The sequence below is a fragment of the Cuculus canorus genome, chromosome 5, assembly GCF_017976375.1.
Source record: "Cuculus canorus isolate bCucCan1 chromosome 5, bCucCan1.pri, whole genome shotgun sequence".
Classification (NCBI taxonomy): domain Eukaryota; kingdom Metazoa; phylum Chordata; class Aves; order Cuculiformes; family Cuculidae; genus Cuculus; species Cuculus canorus.
In genome coordinates this window covers 24,993,042-25,007,306 of record NC_071405.1, presented here as the reverse complement: position 1 = coordinate 25,007,306, position 14,265 = coordinate 24,993,042, and the positions used below count along the sequence as shown (strand labels likewise).

Genomic DNA, 14,265 nt, shown 5'->3' with positions numbered 1-14,265 from the left:
TTATGCATCTTCAACTCTTATTTCAGCTCCTGAGGCACTGGAGGCTCAGACTTTCACAGACTTTCACATCATTCATGATCACAGACTGCCAACTGCAGGGCTCCTGTACATCATATATTTGAACTTCACATTGCATAACAAGATGAACTTGATTTACGATAATGTGTTTAAGGCTACATCACACTTTCCAATAGCAATCCCTTATTACTGGGGTTTAGGATTTAGCTGTATATTTTTTTCTTCCTGAGCTAATGCATGGAAACCAGTCTGAGAATGTTTTTATTTCTTCTGCTCCACTCTCCTAAATATCTTTTTGGCTCCCTGTGATTTTGGATGGACACTCATAGCCCCATCAATTTGCCACAGCTAAAATCACACAATGAGGGCATCCAGGACAGGGATAAATACAGGGTAACAACTGGAAACCAGATATGTGGTTTATCCCAGCTCAGACCTGCAGAGAAAGGTATGGCTTCACCTCCTTTCTGGTCTCAAGCCTGTTGCTGTGACTGTGACCCAGGAGGCAAAGGAGGCACTGTGACTCAGGAGGCATCTTGTGTTGGTGTCCTTCTCTGCTGAGCAATAAGGCAATCCCAATGAAAGATACAGATTCTCTGCTGGCAGATTCTCAGGTTGAGGCTGTGCACCCCTTCCTCCAGTCCTACCCATAGCGTGATGATGAAGGTGCAGAATGTCTGGGAGATCCTGTCAGCATGCCTGCCATTTGGGCTATGGCACCTATGACAGCTGTAACAGGTGAAGTGCCAGCACGTTATCTTATCTTTTTCTGTAACTGTCCCTGTAGCTGCCGTTACCTCACATGAACTGAGTGATAATTTATTAAAAACTTGTTCCTCCATGAAAGAGGAGGTCATGTAATTCACATTTTTGGCAAGGTAGGAACAGAGGGGGTTGTTGACCAGTTTCAAGTTCACACCCTGCATTCTCACAGAGAGATTTGTTCCTGTGCATGAGTTACTAGGCATTCTTCTATGGTTACAACAACACAGCTACAATTTATGATATGGTTGTGGATCCCCTAGAACTCATTGCTGTTCACTGACTCTCCACCTGGCAGGATTGTTTCCATGCTGATCCCTGTGACAAGCCGCACTCGCGTCAAGCGCAGTGGCATCAGCCCCCTGCATTTAGCAGCTGAACGCAACAATGATGACATCTTGGAAGAGCTGATTGATGCTGGCTACGATGTCAATACTGCCCTCTCCAATGAACGGTCCTGCCTTTACGAGGACAGGCGCACCACCCCCCTCTATTTTTCTGTTTTTAACAACAACATCTATGCCACAGAACTCCTGCTGCAAGCTGGAGCTAACCCCAATGTTGACCTCATTAACCCATTACTCATCTCCATCCGCCACGGCTGCCTGAAGACCATGAAACTGCTTCTTGACCATGGAGCAAACATTGATGCCTATATATCAAGCCATCCCACTGCATTTCCAGCTACCATCATGTTCTCAATGAAGTACCTTTCTGTGCTGAAGTATCTCCTTGATCTGGGCTGTAACGCAGTTGCCTGTTTTGAGTGTCAGTACGGAAACGGCCCACATCCTGCCTTAAATTACAGACGAGACAGCCTTAATGATCCTCAACTGTCCAAGGAGCCAGCTGTAGTACAGGTAAGCGCTGTATCTAACATAGTTCTGAGGATGTCTCCTATGCATGTGTCTTGACGTACCCATGTATTTTTTCTCCTATGCTTCCTGTGAGAGAAAATGCCTCTATTCCTACTTAATTTATAGAAAAAAAGGCTCAGTAAGAGTCTGTAAATGTTCCAAGTCCATGTTCAACAACAGTGGGAGGGTAGACAATTAGCTCCTGTGGCCCTAGCTTGAATTTACAGTGAATTATAGCCATTTTGACAGCTTTACCATCAGCTCTACAATATTCTTTTGCTCTGGATCTGAGGTGCCATGAGTGAAGCATGGTTTCTTGACAGGCAGTGTCATATGGGTGGTAGCATATGGACGGTAGCATATGGGGAGTGGAAACCTGTTTGTTTTATTTGCCCTGAAAGATTAGTTTTGTCTGACAGGGAATTTAAGCTCCTGGTTAAATTAAAATTGTCTAGTGCTTCACTTTATGAAGGTAAATTAATGAATGTAAATAGTTGCAATTTCCAGGTCTACTGGATGAGTAGCCCTGGAGAAAGGTTTAGACATAGAACACAACAAAGAAATATCTTTCTATTTTGCATAAAATCAGGGAAGAAATGTAAGAGCTTCTATCTAGTTTTAAGTGTAGCTTTGAGAGATTCAGAAGAAAGTAGTGTCTAGCCCAAAGAGATGGACACCAATAAATGCTCCTTGGTTATGGAAAGAATAAAGGAAAACATTAAACATCCTAGGAAATCTGGATTTTTATTGTCAGTTCTGTCTTCCAAAAGACTTTACTCTTCAGTAACATGTCTGTAAAGAAATCTTAGAAAGAGGATTCTTAAGAACCTCTCAAAATAATCCCAAGCAGAGACGACTTCTTCTTGAAAGTGTTTGTCACAGCAAAATTGCTCCAGGAAACCACATTTTTGTTGAAGAAAAATTGTAAACTATATCATCTCTAGTTCTTGAACCATGATAAGGTAGTACATAAACAGAGGGCTGGAGTTCTAAGGCAAGGAGAGAGAATTTATCTATAGCCCTCTATGACAGTCTAGTGACTCATAAACTGTTCTGTTTTCACTTATTTGAGCATAGTATTCCCCTCTGGATCTCACCTAAAACTGCTTTTAGTGGTTAGCAAAATATCAGGCCACGCACAAACAGAGTTATCACCTCAAAGGTCAGACCACGTGAGACAGAAGCAGCAAAAGCTGTGTAAGCTCTATTTGTGCTGAGAGAGAGACCAGTGAGGAACAAACACATATTGAGAAAAAGCAATTCCATCCCTCCGACATTATTTTAAATGTGCTTCTTACTGTCAAGAATCTGGGTAACAAAAGCAAGGTTTGTATGGTGCAGCTTCATGACATAGTGGTGATATGGTTTATATCCTGAAACAGAGGATCTCATGAAACACACCAAAGATGTGCATTTTTTATTTTCTTGTATAAGATTACATAAGCTTAATAAATCTGAGTGATTAGTCTTTATACAGTAAAGACTATGAACTACTGTAAGTGGATTTGAAAAATATATAACTATAAATCATTACTGTTGCTAATAAATTATGTCCTGGAGAAACTGAATGCAAAAAAAAAGGCTGCTATCTCTGTCCACATTTCCAGAACGGCAGTGTCAAAACAATGAAGGTGAGGGGTGAAGCATCCTGCTGCTGCAAGTAGGTATTCAGGGGCCTACCGAGACTGCAGGCAATGTCCATCCCAGGCCCAGAGATACTTTGTCCCTGAGTCAATCTCATTGCCTGTAGTTGCAGGTTTGCATTATTTTCCTTTGTTTGGCTGTGCTTCTTTTACCACAACATGTTTTGGAATATATTTATTCCACAAAACAATTTTATAGACTGAGCTTGTGAACAGGGAAGAGAGAAAAGGCAGATAAAGTCTCTATTGGAGACAAGAAAAGGAGAGCAGTAAGATCCGGTGTTTCATTGCCCTGTATGTATGTCCTCATATAAACTCTGACAAAGTGGCATTAGTGCTTAGAGGTGGTAGTGGAGATCCCCAGTTCACACATCCTATGGGTAACTGTATGACAATTGTATATGCACTGAAGAATGACAGCCTGATACATCAATTGGCACTTCTTATAAGCAGTCCAGGCAAGAAACTGTGGGTTGTCCACTCAGATCCTCCCAACATTACTGTATCTCATTTTCCCAGGAAACGTTATATAGTAATTCTCACTGAAAAAAAAAAAAAAGTCAGAAGAGTAGTAAACACCTCTGTGAATGATCTCACCTTGAATAAAATGACCTTATAATTTTCTGCAGCTTTATTCTTTACTAGGTGAGCTAATATAATTTTATTTCTGAATAAGAGAATCCACACAAGAGTTTAGTGCATTTTGAGTTGGGGCTCGTGCGTGTATAATCAAATGTGATCCAGTTACAGGAGCTTAAACTGAAAGAAGTTTAAGCTGGTGCTGTTTCTTTCCTTTCTGGAGCGGGCTTGGAGGGTGCCTGCAGACAGTCTCGGTGACTAAGTTGATGGATGATGCTTAAGCCATCATCATTCAATTGGGTTAGACCATGTGCCTGCGTTCTTATCCACACAGTGTGATTTAATTAATCTTAAATTTTCTGACTACTCACATGCGTATAAGTCTGCAGATAAATCCACAGATATTTTCATCATATGAAACACCCTAATAGAGATAGATAAAGCTGTCTGGATAATATATATATTTAAATTAAAGTGGGGAGAGAAGTCACTACTTCTTTGAAATGAGGCTTCTTAAAGTCAGGTCCGTAAGTCTGTTCTTCAATATCTCCATAAGCAGCCCTCCATGCAACAGCTTTGATTACTCTGCAACTTGCACTGGGGGCAACAGAAGATCTGCCAAATCCAGGACTAAGTAAGGAATGTGTTTCTGTTCTGTATGAGGCTCAGGACAGTTTCCCAATGGGCAAGGAAACCATCTGGGATTCATCTGTACAAATATTTCCCTAAACTTGTTTCTGGTGAGGTGTTTGGTCCCTAAAAGCTGCAGATACCAGTGGGCTCACCAGAAGTAGGAGGTACACTGCTATTTCCCTAAGCTTCCTTTGTGCCTGGTTACCCCTAGAGCCCCTTCCAAGAAGGGAAGGGGAACAAACAGCTGGTGGCAGTGCCCTGAGCTGCATGAATCTTTCAGCACTTACCCTTAGTTTGGGGCAAACCTGTGAGCCCTGTTCAACCCTCCTGTTACTGTGGAAGTAGGACCTTTGGACTCTGTAAACACTTCAACATCCTTTCCATGCTCCAGAACTAGGAGTCCACCAGGGTTTTGTGTCCTTCTGTGGTTTTAAAGAGGGAATTCTACCCTTAGTTGCAAAAAAAAAAAAAAAAAAGAGGCTTTAGTTGAAGTTTCTTGAGGGGAAACGTAATTGCTCTCACAGCTAGTAGAAGGGTGGGACCATGAACACAGTAGGGGCTGTTGCTATTGGTGCAGTTTCAAGGGGTGCATTCATGTCCCACTGACTGTAGTAAATCTGTTTTTCCCTGAAGTTTTGTGAAATGGTGTCTACTCCAGAGATGAGTCGCTGGGCTGGGCCGATCATCGATGTTCTCCTTGATTATGTAGGTAATGTGCAGCTCTGTTCCAGGCTCAAGGAGCACATTGACAGCTATGAGGACTGGGCTGTCATTAAAGAAAAAGCAGGTATGGTTGCCTAGGAGAGAATTTGGTACAAATAGTTCCACTGTTGGATTCAAAACGTCAGTCACCATCTCCTCTTAATATTCATCCCTTAAACTTGTTAGGATTTCCCCACTGAGATATTTGGGAACAGGTATGAGGTACTAGAAATTGATGAAGTGTCACAGATTCTGTGATGCTACGTGTATACCAGCTGTGGATCTGACCAACTGGAAATAAGCATTGCCAGTGCAGGAATGCCCATTTGGCTGCTCCTGGGGTGCAGTCAGATCAGGGCTGGTGGGCAGCGTGACCATCTCCGCTGCACCCAGCAAGCACAAGAAGCCTTTAATTCTTTTACTAATATTCTGCTTTCCTAAATGTCCTTTCCTTCAGAATCTAAAGTCTTTCATAGACTTTATCAGAATTAAGTTTTCTAGCACCAAGCCAAATTTGTTACATATTTATTTTCAATGGGAAGGCAGAGTATTGTGAAACAGCTTGTTTAAATCCTCCTAGAAAGTCCATTGCTAAGGCTGAGATGGCATACAGCACCCCATCCTCCAGCCCTGCTTCCTTCCCTATGTCATGCCTCAGAATAGATGAGCTGCCACCAATGCCAGGTGTATCATCCCTGCACTACAGAAAAGCTCTTTTTTTTTTATTTCTCCTTCTCCCATTTAATTTTTGCCACTGACCTGGCCAAGACAAGCTGTTCCTCTCAAGTTTAAACCTGTTCTTCTCATGTTTCTGACCTGCCTGTTTTTCAGAGCCCCCACGACCTCTTTCCCATCTTTGCCGCATCAAGGTACGAAGCCTGGTTGGAAGAAACCGCATTAAACTTCTTGATACCTTGCCTCTCCCAGACAGACTGATTCGATATTTACAGCATGATTACTCACAGTGACCCCAGGCACACTGGACACACAGCAGCTTCCTGGCAGGGCACACAGTGTCATCGGCATGGCGAGGCCACACATGGTGGGGAGGAATTGCTGCTGGCTTGGTCAAGCGCCCTCCAATGACTAATCCAAGTGAAATATGCTTCTAAAGCATGAGTGAGAAGAAAATGGAAGAGATGAAGAGCTAAAGATAGGACATTCGTTAGGTATTCCAAGAGAAAACACATGTGATTCACCTCAGAGTTTCATCTGCAAAGAAAAAGAAATGAATGCCAGCACTGAAAAATGAATAGTGCTGAAGTAGTTGGGAGGAATTCAAAGGTATCTTGAAGCTGTGGCTGGAGCTTAGCATCCTTGTTATGATCACAATTCAGAAATTGTCAAGAGTCAACATATTTGGGAAAACAATTGTATTTCCTTCACTGAATGAGATTTTAATTTTAGTTTCTTTTTTTTTTTTATTTCTGCTAAGTGTGCTAGTTGCTAATTTCTGATAACTTGACACAGTATTGCTAACACTTTTGCTTTTATTTTTTTGACCTTTCTTGTTGCATACTTGATTTCTCAACATTCAAAGCCCAGAACATTTTAATAGACTAAAATCCAGAGATGCTGATTTATTTAAAATTCAAGGGAAGATTTACTTTAAAAGGATGTAAAAATTGTATTTGCACATAGTAAATACAGTTCATGTTGTATTATGTTTGCAGTAAGAAGTAGGTGAAATTCTGCTTGAGAGAATTTCTGAGACTGGGAACTTGAAAGCAACTCTGAGCTGTTTTGGGGTTTTTTTTCTGATGTAAAATAGTAGTAGCCGCACTGTAACCAGTACCTTTACTCTGCCATGAAGCTGGTGTCAGAACAGAATAAAGCCCTAGATAAGCATGAACAGAAAGTGATGTGGAGCAAAGAAGTGAGGTACATAGGGAGAGATGACACTATTACAACTTTATTTGTTGCTTCACTAGAAGGTCTGGTTCCTACAACACTCAGCCTCTCTTAATCTCTTGGACCTCTGTGGCTATAACAATATCATCACCAGAAGAAAACAGAGACTCTTTCAAAATTATGAAATTCAGGCCTTGAGAATTATGCAAATGAATGCCCAGAATTAGGCTTCCAAATCCTTATTCAGGTGCCTAAACAATGCCAAGTTCCTTGCACCAGGTGTAGTTCCACTGGGACCACATTTGGTGTCAGATATCAGTAAGGCAGAATAAGCATTTTAGGATTTAGCCCTGAATTTCCTGACTTTGGAAGTTCAAAGTATCTGTTAGCTCCCTTTGATACTGATGAAAGTTATCTCAGCTTCTTTGAAAATTAGGTCACTTATTTACAGCTCAGATCCACAACTGATTTATGGCAGCTGAACAAGTTACCATCTATCAGCTGAACCACTATAATTGACCATGAAATTCTTTTATTGACATTTTTAACAAGTCACATTCCCTCACAGCTGGGGAGGCCGAAGAGCCCATGAGGGGCTATTGGCAGTGACTATAGCTCAGTTGACAGGTGTGACTTGCTGAACCAGTGATGAGTGCCTCATTCCTGACTAGGAACCTAAGTAAGCATGGAAGAGACTAGATTTGGAACTGTGTCTTTGCAGATCTTCTGCTAGGAGCACACTCGTTTTTACCTTAGTTGAAAAAGAAGCTGTGCGCCATGGTTTGTTTGGATTCCCCACCAGAAACCTGACATCTGGTTTTGTTAGTTGGCTTGTATACCATGGAATCAGGTAGAAATGTAAGCAGGAAAAATGCGTTGCACTGAGTTTTATTTGTGTGGACTTTTATACCTTCACACAGGACTAAAAATGCACACAGACAAGTCTGTCTGGGCACAGAAGATGATTCTGTGATTTTTTTTGTGAAATATGTTCAGCGCTTGTGGAACAGATTATGAGCAGAATAATTGGTTGCAGGTATGGGAACTCTGTCCACAGATGCTTCCTTTCCAAATGCAAAGGAAGTTGAAAAGCCAACAGAGTTTCTATTCACACTGAGCACTGATCTTGCAAAATTTTGGGAAGTCAGGAGTGATTCCTCCACTGCTGAAATTTCATCTATTGACTTCCTTTAATAACAGTTTAAGACCTACCCTCTTGTCTCCTGCATCATGAACAGGGAATTGCTTTAGGCTGGAAAAATAATGGAAAGGGATGGGGAACAGGAAATCTTTTGACCAGTTTTGCCAGTGAAGGCCCTGTATTAGCAAGCAATAGCTTGAGAAATAGAAAATCATCTGTGGAGTTCATGCATCTCTCACTTTATGTGGCCGAGCAGTGAACGTCTAGGTCTTACTCACATTGATATAAATCAGAAGAAATACCTTGAAATTAACTGAGCGCAACAGTCGTAGATGGTGATGGATACAGACACAGCTTGCTGGAGACCATTTACTTTAGTGCTGTTTCAGTGTGCAATAACAGCTCTGGAAACCACTGGCTGATAAAAGCAGAATAAATCAGCAACTGCATGTATAACCACAAAGGTGTGGGGGATTTCATAAGGTTTCTCAAACTGGGAATTTCCTATGAGCCAACACTGTAACATATGCAGAAGTCTCATGAGTTGCAATTTCTTTTTATGCCCTTGGAGAGGTTGAAACTGGTTTTGAGTGAAGCAAATTTGGGAAGTCCATTTCTTCTTCCTACCAGGAGACCTTCATCTCTATTGAGACACCCATGTCCCGATTGCTCTCAACCATCCATCCCAAGCAGGAGAGTCACTGGGCTGGAGATTAGCAGTCTGATGGGTATGTACTGCAACTGCGCGAAGGATAAAGGAACACTGTGCACAGAAACTGGAGAGAAACTAGTCTGCTAGAGGGGGAATCTGGTAACTACAATGTTATTAAGTCCTTTCTGCTTGATCCTTAGAGCAAATCTTCACACACTCAGTTTACATTTATTTGCACTGCAATGGAGCCTGCTACCTCTCCACTCCAGTCATTGACACAGTATTCTGTGCGCAATACTGAATCTGTACAAATTCAGTGTGTATTTAGTGCACTTACCTAGAAGTTACTGTGAAAAGGCAGATATCCCAAACTGCAAACAAACCAGGCTTTGTAAGCAGATCAGTAGTTTTTATGCAAGGTAAAGTGGCTTGTTTTTACTGAGTGTGATAGATAGACTCCTTTAGAGATGATGACTTTTGACTTTATGTGAAATATTCTAGTAATATTTTATGACCAGGTTACTGTACTGTTTTTTTACTGCAACATGTGCAATTCACTTCATGTTCTTGTGCACTTTTTGATTTTTTATTTCATTTTTTATGAAAGCTTTTACATTTACCTCTCCCTTCGCATTATTTATAAAAGCTGTTGTGGTTTTAACAGTTTAAATTTGCATTGATGTAGTAAATAGCAGCTCTCAAATGTTATGTTTCCTTCTTTAAAATGAATTATGAATAAACAACTAGATTCTGAAGGGCTATCAGCTGTCCTGAATAGTGACATTGAACAATCAAACATGAAAATAGCTAGGAAAAGTCTGAACCAATCCAAGCTTGAACAACTAATAATTCTGATGTTAATCTTAAGGGTGAGAGAGCAGTACATCCTGCTAGAAAGGTGATAGAGTTGTTATTCTTTGAAAACTTTCTGGAAAGTCTCACACATCCCCATTTAGTGATTCATAATATACTTAAAAATTGCCTTCATTCATTTGCATTTTACTTCATTGTTGCTCCACTTCAGAGGTGCAGGAAGGACCATTGCCTGCCCTGGGCTGGGGAGGGAAGATCCATTTAACAAAGGATTTTAAGGATTTTTGAAAGTTACATCAGTTTAAATCTGAGGATAACCCCTGTGTGTCAGAGGTCATTTGGAACAGTGTGGTTTGACCCTTAATTATAACTTAAAAACATGCTATTCTAGTACATGGAAATAGTATAGTAACATACATTCAATTAAGAAACAGTTTAAAAGAAGAAAATAAAACCAAATTATTTAATATCCAGAAGGTAGAAACTTGATATTGACTCTTTTCTATTTTATATTTCTTCAGAAATAAAATTTCTACAGAGGCTTTTCTCTTTGCCAAGTATTTTAATTTTGATATAAATCCATATTCTAATGCAATATTCCATTCTGAACTCAAGCAGGAGCACCTGTCCACAGCAATCACTGCAATACTTGTGGTTCATGCCATGACCTGCTCTGGTCACCTGTATGGAAATCCAGACCAAGGCCAAGGAGGCTGCTCCACATTGGCAGCACTGGGAGAGAGTATTGCACCTGGCTTCATCTGGATTACACAGAGCTATCAGTGTGCAAAAGCACCCATATTTCCATGTAAAAATTTCCTTGCCTACATCTCTGCAAATTAAGAGCTATATTTCTCCTCCAATTGACTTCAAATGGGGTACTACATCCGGTTTCTGTTAGAATATCCTCGTGGAGATGGACAGAGTCCCCTTGTGGAGACTGTTTTTCAAAAAGACAAAAAGGGGAAGACATCCAAGCATGTTAATATCTTCACTTCTGGATCAAGAGCTAATTTGACGTCTTTAACCCTTAGATCATTTCTTTATTACCTTGCTCCTTATATGTGGCTGCAGGTATGGGCTACCAAAACATTTCCTGCTCTCTCCCCTATAGGATTTGTCTATACAGGCTTGATAGGTATAGTAAGTGCTTGTAGCAGGGAGAAAGCAATGAAAGTCAACTCTGTTTCTACTTTTGGCCTGCTGGACTAACACAGCCATTGTTTCCATAAAAGTAAACACTGGTGGACTATGCTGCAAGGTCTGGGGAACGAATGAGCTGCTTTTAGCCTGAGAGGAGGTCACATCTTAACAAAAGGTGCAACTTGGTTATATAGCACCAAGCCTCATCAGAAGATCGAAAATGATACTCTACAGTTGCTTAAGATGATAATTCTTTCATTGCTGCAATGCACTCGAAAGAAGTGTTGCCTGGTTTTCCTCTTATGGAGATACCAAGAGACATAGGAAGTTACGCTAAGCATAAACCAAGATGATCGAGGCCACTTTTTATTGAATCCTTGGAGGAGTTCCCATTAGCTTCAGCAAGAGCAGGTTTAGGCCCTGGGAGATACAGATGTCCGTTCTCTGGCCCTTTTATCCCCGTAATACACTTCTCTCGACCTCAGTGATTTACCCTAGTATAACTGAATAGATACATAGGCCTGCAGTATTGAACCTTTCAGATCTCATGTTCTGTGCCTTAGCACCACTTTCCCCATGGGTTTAAGAGAAATCTAGCTTAAAAGAATCCCCTTTTAACTTTTCTAATGCCAATTTATTAAAATAGTTAGGAAAATACCAAGTAAATAATTTGCAGCTAGGATTTGTGAGAGCATTTAAAAATGAGGCAAAATAAAAGATGTCTGTGAGCCAGAAATCAAGGTAGACTATTCTATACACTTTTTCCTTCTATCATATTTTATGGTTTTGTAATCAACCAATACAATTTCTCATTTGTTTTATTGATGCAGAACAATTCCTCATGTGAAAATTCATCCTGCTTCCATTTGCCCCAGCTTAACACTAGCTAATTTCCCGGCCCCAGAATAACTTTTGATTTTACTTCACTCTGAATAGGCAGAGATTTCATCCCTCATATCTACCCAGTAGCTGAAAACCAAACATGTGTCTACCCAGTGGGACAAAAATAAACAGACTGCATTTGTAGAATCACCAAAATAAAATTACCTCCTTTCTTCCCTTATTTTTTTCTTTTAATTCTCTCAGTATTTACATACAAGAAAAGCTTAAATCAATTCACAAGTGCAGTTTCTACATTAAATACTGTCCTTCCAGTCTCTTGCACGCAAAAGGAAGTGACCTGAATATCTTGACTTCTCTGGAATTACTTTAAAGTACAAAAACTCTTTGAATGGGCTTAATTCATTTCATTTCACTGCTGCTGCCACAGGGCAACCCTGGAAAGACGTTCCCACATGGAGTAGGTCTCCTAGGTGTTACAAGTGCATCTATGAATGGCCCGCAGCCCCGCTCACCACAGCTCAGACAATGCCCATCAATGAAAGAGCCCTGGTTTGCCTCATGCTCCATGCCACGGGCTACATAAGGCTTATTCCCAATTTGCATCCATGTACTGAGAGGAGAGTAGAGCCCGAGCAGCTTCATAACAGTTACTAATTTGCCCCAGCCTGCCCACAGGGACACGGGTGGGACCGCTGGATTCCTTCCCGCATGCCGCTCCACTCTGCCAGTGGCTCATGCCTGACATTCAACTGGGCATCTCGATTCACTCTGAGGAGCCGTCGTGTGTCAGTGTGACTCCCACACTCCCTCAGCTAAAGATAGCTGAAAACATTGAAGATCGGTGGGGGAACGGTGGGCTTGGTGGGGATGGGTTTCAAAACCACGGGTTTGTAGAGTTTCTGCCCTGCACCATCAGCCTCCTTGCAGAAGTGCGGCACCTCTGCCGGCAGTACAGCTGCACTCTTCCTCCACAGCCCCAGCCCTGGGAAGGGCGACAGGGGCAGCGTGCTGGGGGGCTGGAACACCCCCGGCCCGGGGCAGGGGAAAGGGCAGCAAGTCCAGGCGCCCACACGACCCGAGAGGACTCCAGCGGGGTCCTTGTCCCCAGCACACAGGGCAGGCTCAGGAGGGTTCTCTGGGCCAGCAGCCTCCACGCTCCGTTTGCTTTTCTTCCCCTCGTAGGAAGGAGAATCTCGGGGAGCCAGGAGCACGTCTGGGCCAGCTGGGAAGGCTCTGGCCGGCAAAGTCTGGGCTGGCCGTGGTTCTTCCCAGAAGGAGGCAGGAAGCTGTCGCTTCCTCATGGGCACCTGGTCTGGCTGGGCAGCCTCGGGGTTCTGCTCCTGCACAAGCCGTTCCCCAGCAAGGCTCTCTTCCACCTCGGCTGTCCGCAGCGCCTTCCCGGTGGCTGCCCCTCCATGGGGGCTGGGGTCAGGTGCCTCGGGCTGGGGGCCACGGCCACGGTCCTCTGCCCCCCTGCGCCAGCTGCACTCCGGGGGTTTGCTGGCGTGGCACCGCGGGATCCGGGAGTACTTCTGAGAAAACCGCTTCAGCTGTTTCTGCAAGTATTTTCTGTGGTCGACCGACCGGCGACAAGGGGCTGATTTATCCAGAGCTGCTTTGATGTCGCTGGAGGCCAGGTTGACAAAGTTCAGCAGAGTTTTTACCTCACTGTCTGATGCCATCTCACTGGATGCACTGCATGGAGTTTCCCATGAAAAGTGTTTAATCCACCTTCTGACAAACCTTGGCAAACCTGTAAAACATGACAGGCCAACTTAAGAGCAGGAAGCCTCAGTTCAAATACCACTGAGCAAATGGAGAGAGGGTGGGGGGACATGTCAAACTTCTCAGCCACACCAACAAGTTGTCTGTCATAAATTTGCCTCCATGCCGGCAAACTTCCAGCAGAGGTATCGTGTGCCCGCAGCCCACCATCCCACACCGCGGCTCCGGCAAACACCAGCCCAGCCACTGGCTCACAAACGCCGGACAGCCTGGTACTTAATCTTGTTAGATAGCACTTAGGTGGAAAGAAGAAGCTGGGGTTGCTGCTCCCACCTCCCTGTAAGCAAGTGTGGACACTCACCCGGCACACGGTGGCTTTTCTCACCGGTGCTGTTGGCTGCGACGTTGTTGCAGAGAAGAGCCCTTTCCCCACTAATCTCGTTAGGCAGGTTACACACCACCAACCTCAGTGGAGGCAGCCAGGGCCCGCCAGTGTTTGGAAGCAGTTTAGCAAGCACTTGAGCAAGCTGAATGAATATCGACTCTGGCGAGTTCAGGGCTCTCACAGGCCAATCAGAAGCCACTTTGCCAAATACAAAGCATCCCAATCAGGCATCAGCCTCCCCTCCTTGCATTCTTTGCCATCACAAATTGTCACCATGGGGACAGCCACAGAAAGACAGCTAATAAATACAATCATTTCCCCGTGATTTCTACCATTCTCCCCTATCCTCTTAACCCTTACCAAGGCCTTTCTTTTTGAAAATGACACAATCCAAAGTGAAAATGCTGAGGATGAGTTAGAAAAGTTGAGGCACCCTTTTCTCTGCACTCCCCAAATCTGTCTAGGGGCTGATACTCACCGTGCTTCATTGGCACAGAACAATATAATACGGAGGATGG

The 14,265-nt window shown here is 43.0% G+C and overlaps 2 protein-coding genes across 5 annotated transcripts in view; one reads left to right on the top strand and one right to left on the bottom strand.

The window, feature by feature from the left end:
* The window catches only part of ASB2 (ankyrin repeat and SOCS box containing 2), a 51,986-nt gene extending 41,680 nt beyond the window's left edge, over positions 1-10,306 (top strand). For 3 of the 4 annotated variants that reach the window (XM_054067520.1, XM_009559187.2, XM_009559186.2), the window contains 3 exons: positions 1,079-1,640; positions 5,126-5,279; positions 6,026-10,305. In XM_054067520.1, the coding sequence (XP_053923495.1) occupies positions 1,079-1,640; positions 5,126-5,279; positions 6,026-6,162 (853 nt within the window). In that variant the 3' untranslated portion in view covers positions 6,163-10,305. Of the gene's footprint in view, positions 1-1,078; positions 1,641-5,125; positions 5,280-6,025 lie in introns of all 4 variants that reach the window. The other variant, XM_054067521.1, reaches the window with a different exon arrangement.
* Positions 10,307-10,417: 111 nt separating this feature from the next.
* On the bottom strand, positions 10,418-13,851 carry FAM181A (family with sequence similarity 181 member A). Its single transcript, XM_054068273.1, has 2 exons — positions 13,724-13,851; positions 10,418-13,390 (listed from the first exon to the last, which is right to left on the bottom strand). The coding sequence occupies exon 2, from the start codon at positions 13,317-13,319 to the stop codon at positions 12,450-12,452; it is 870 nt and encodes a 289-aa protein (XP_053924248.1). The 5' UTR covers positions 13,320-13,390; positions 13,724-13,851; the 3' UTR covers positions 10,418-12,449.
* Between the last annotated feature and the right edge of the window lie 414 nt (positions 13,852-14,265).

Coding starts and splice junctions, on each gene's coding strand:
- FAM181A (XM_054068273.1), bottom strand. CDS start 13,319: ATGGCATCAGACAGTGAGGTAAAAACTCTGCTGAACTTTGTCAACCTG.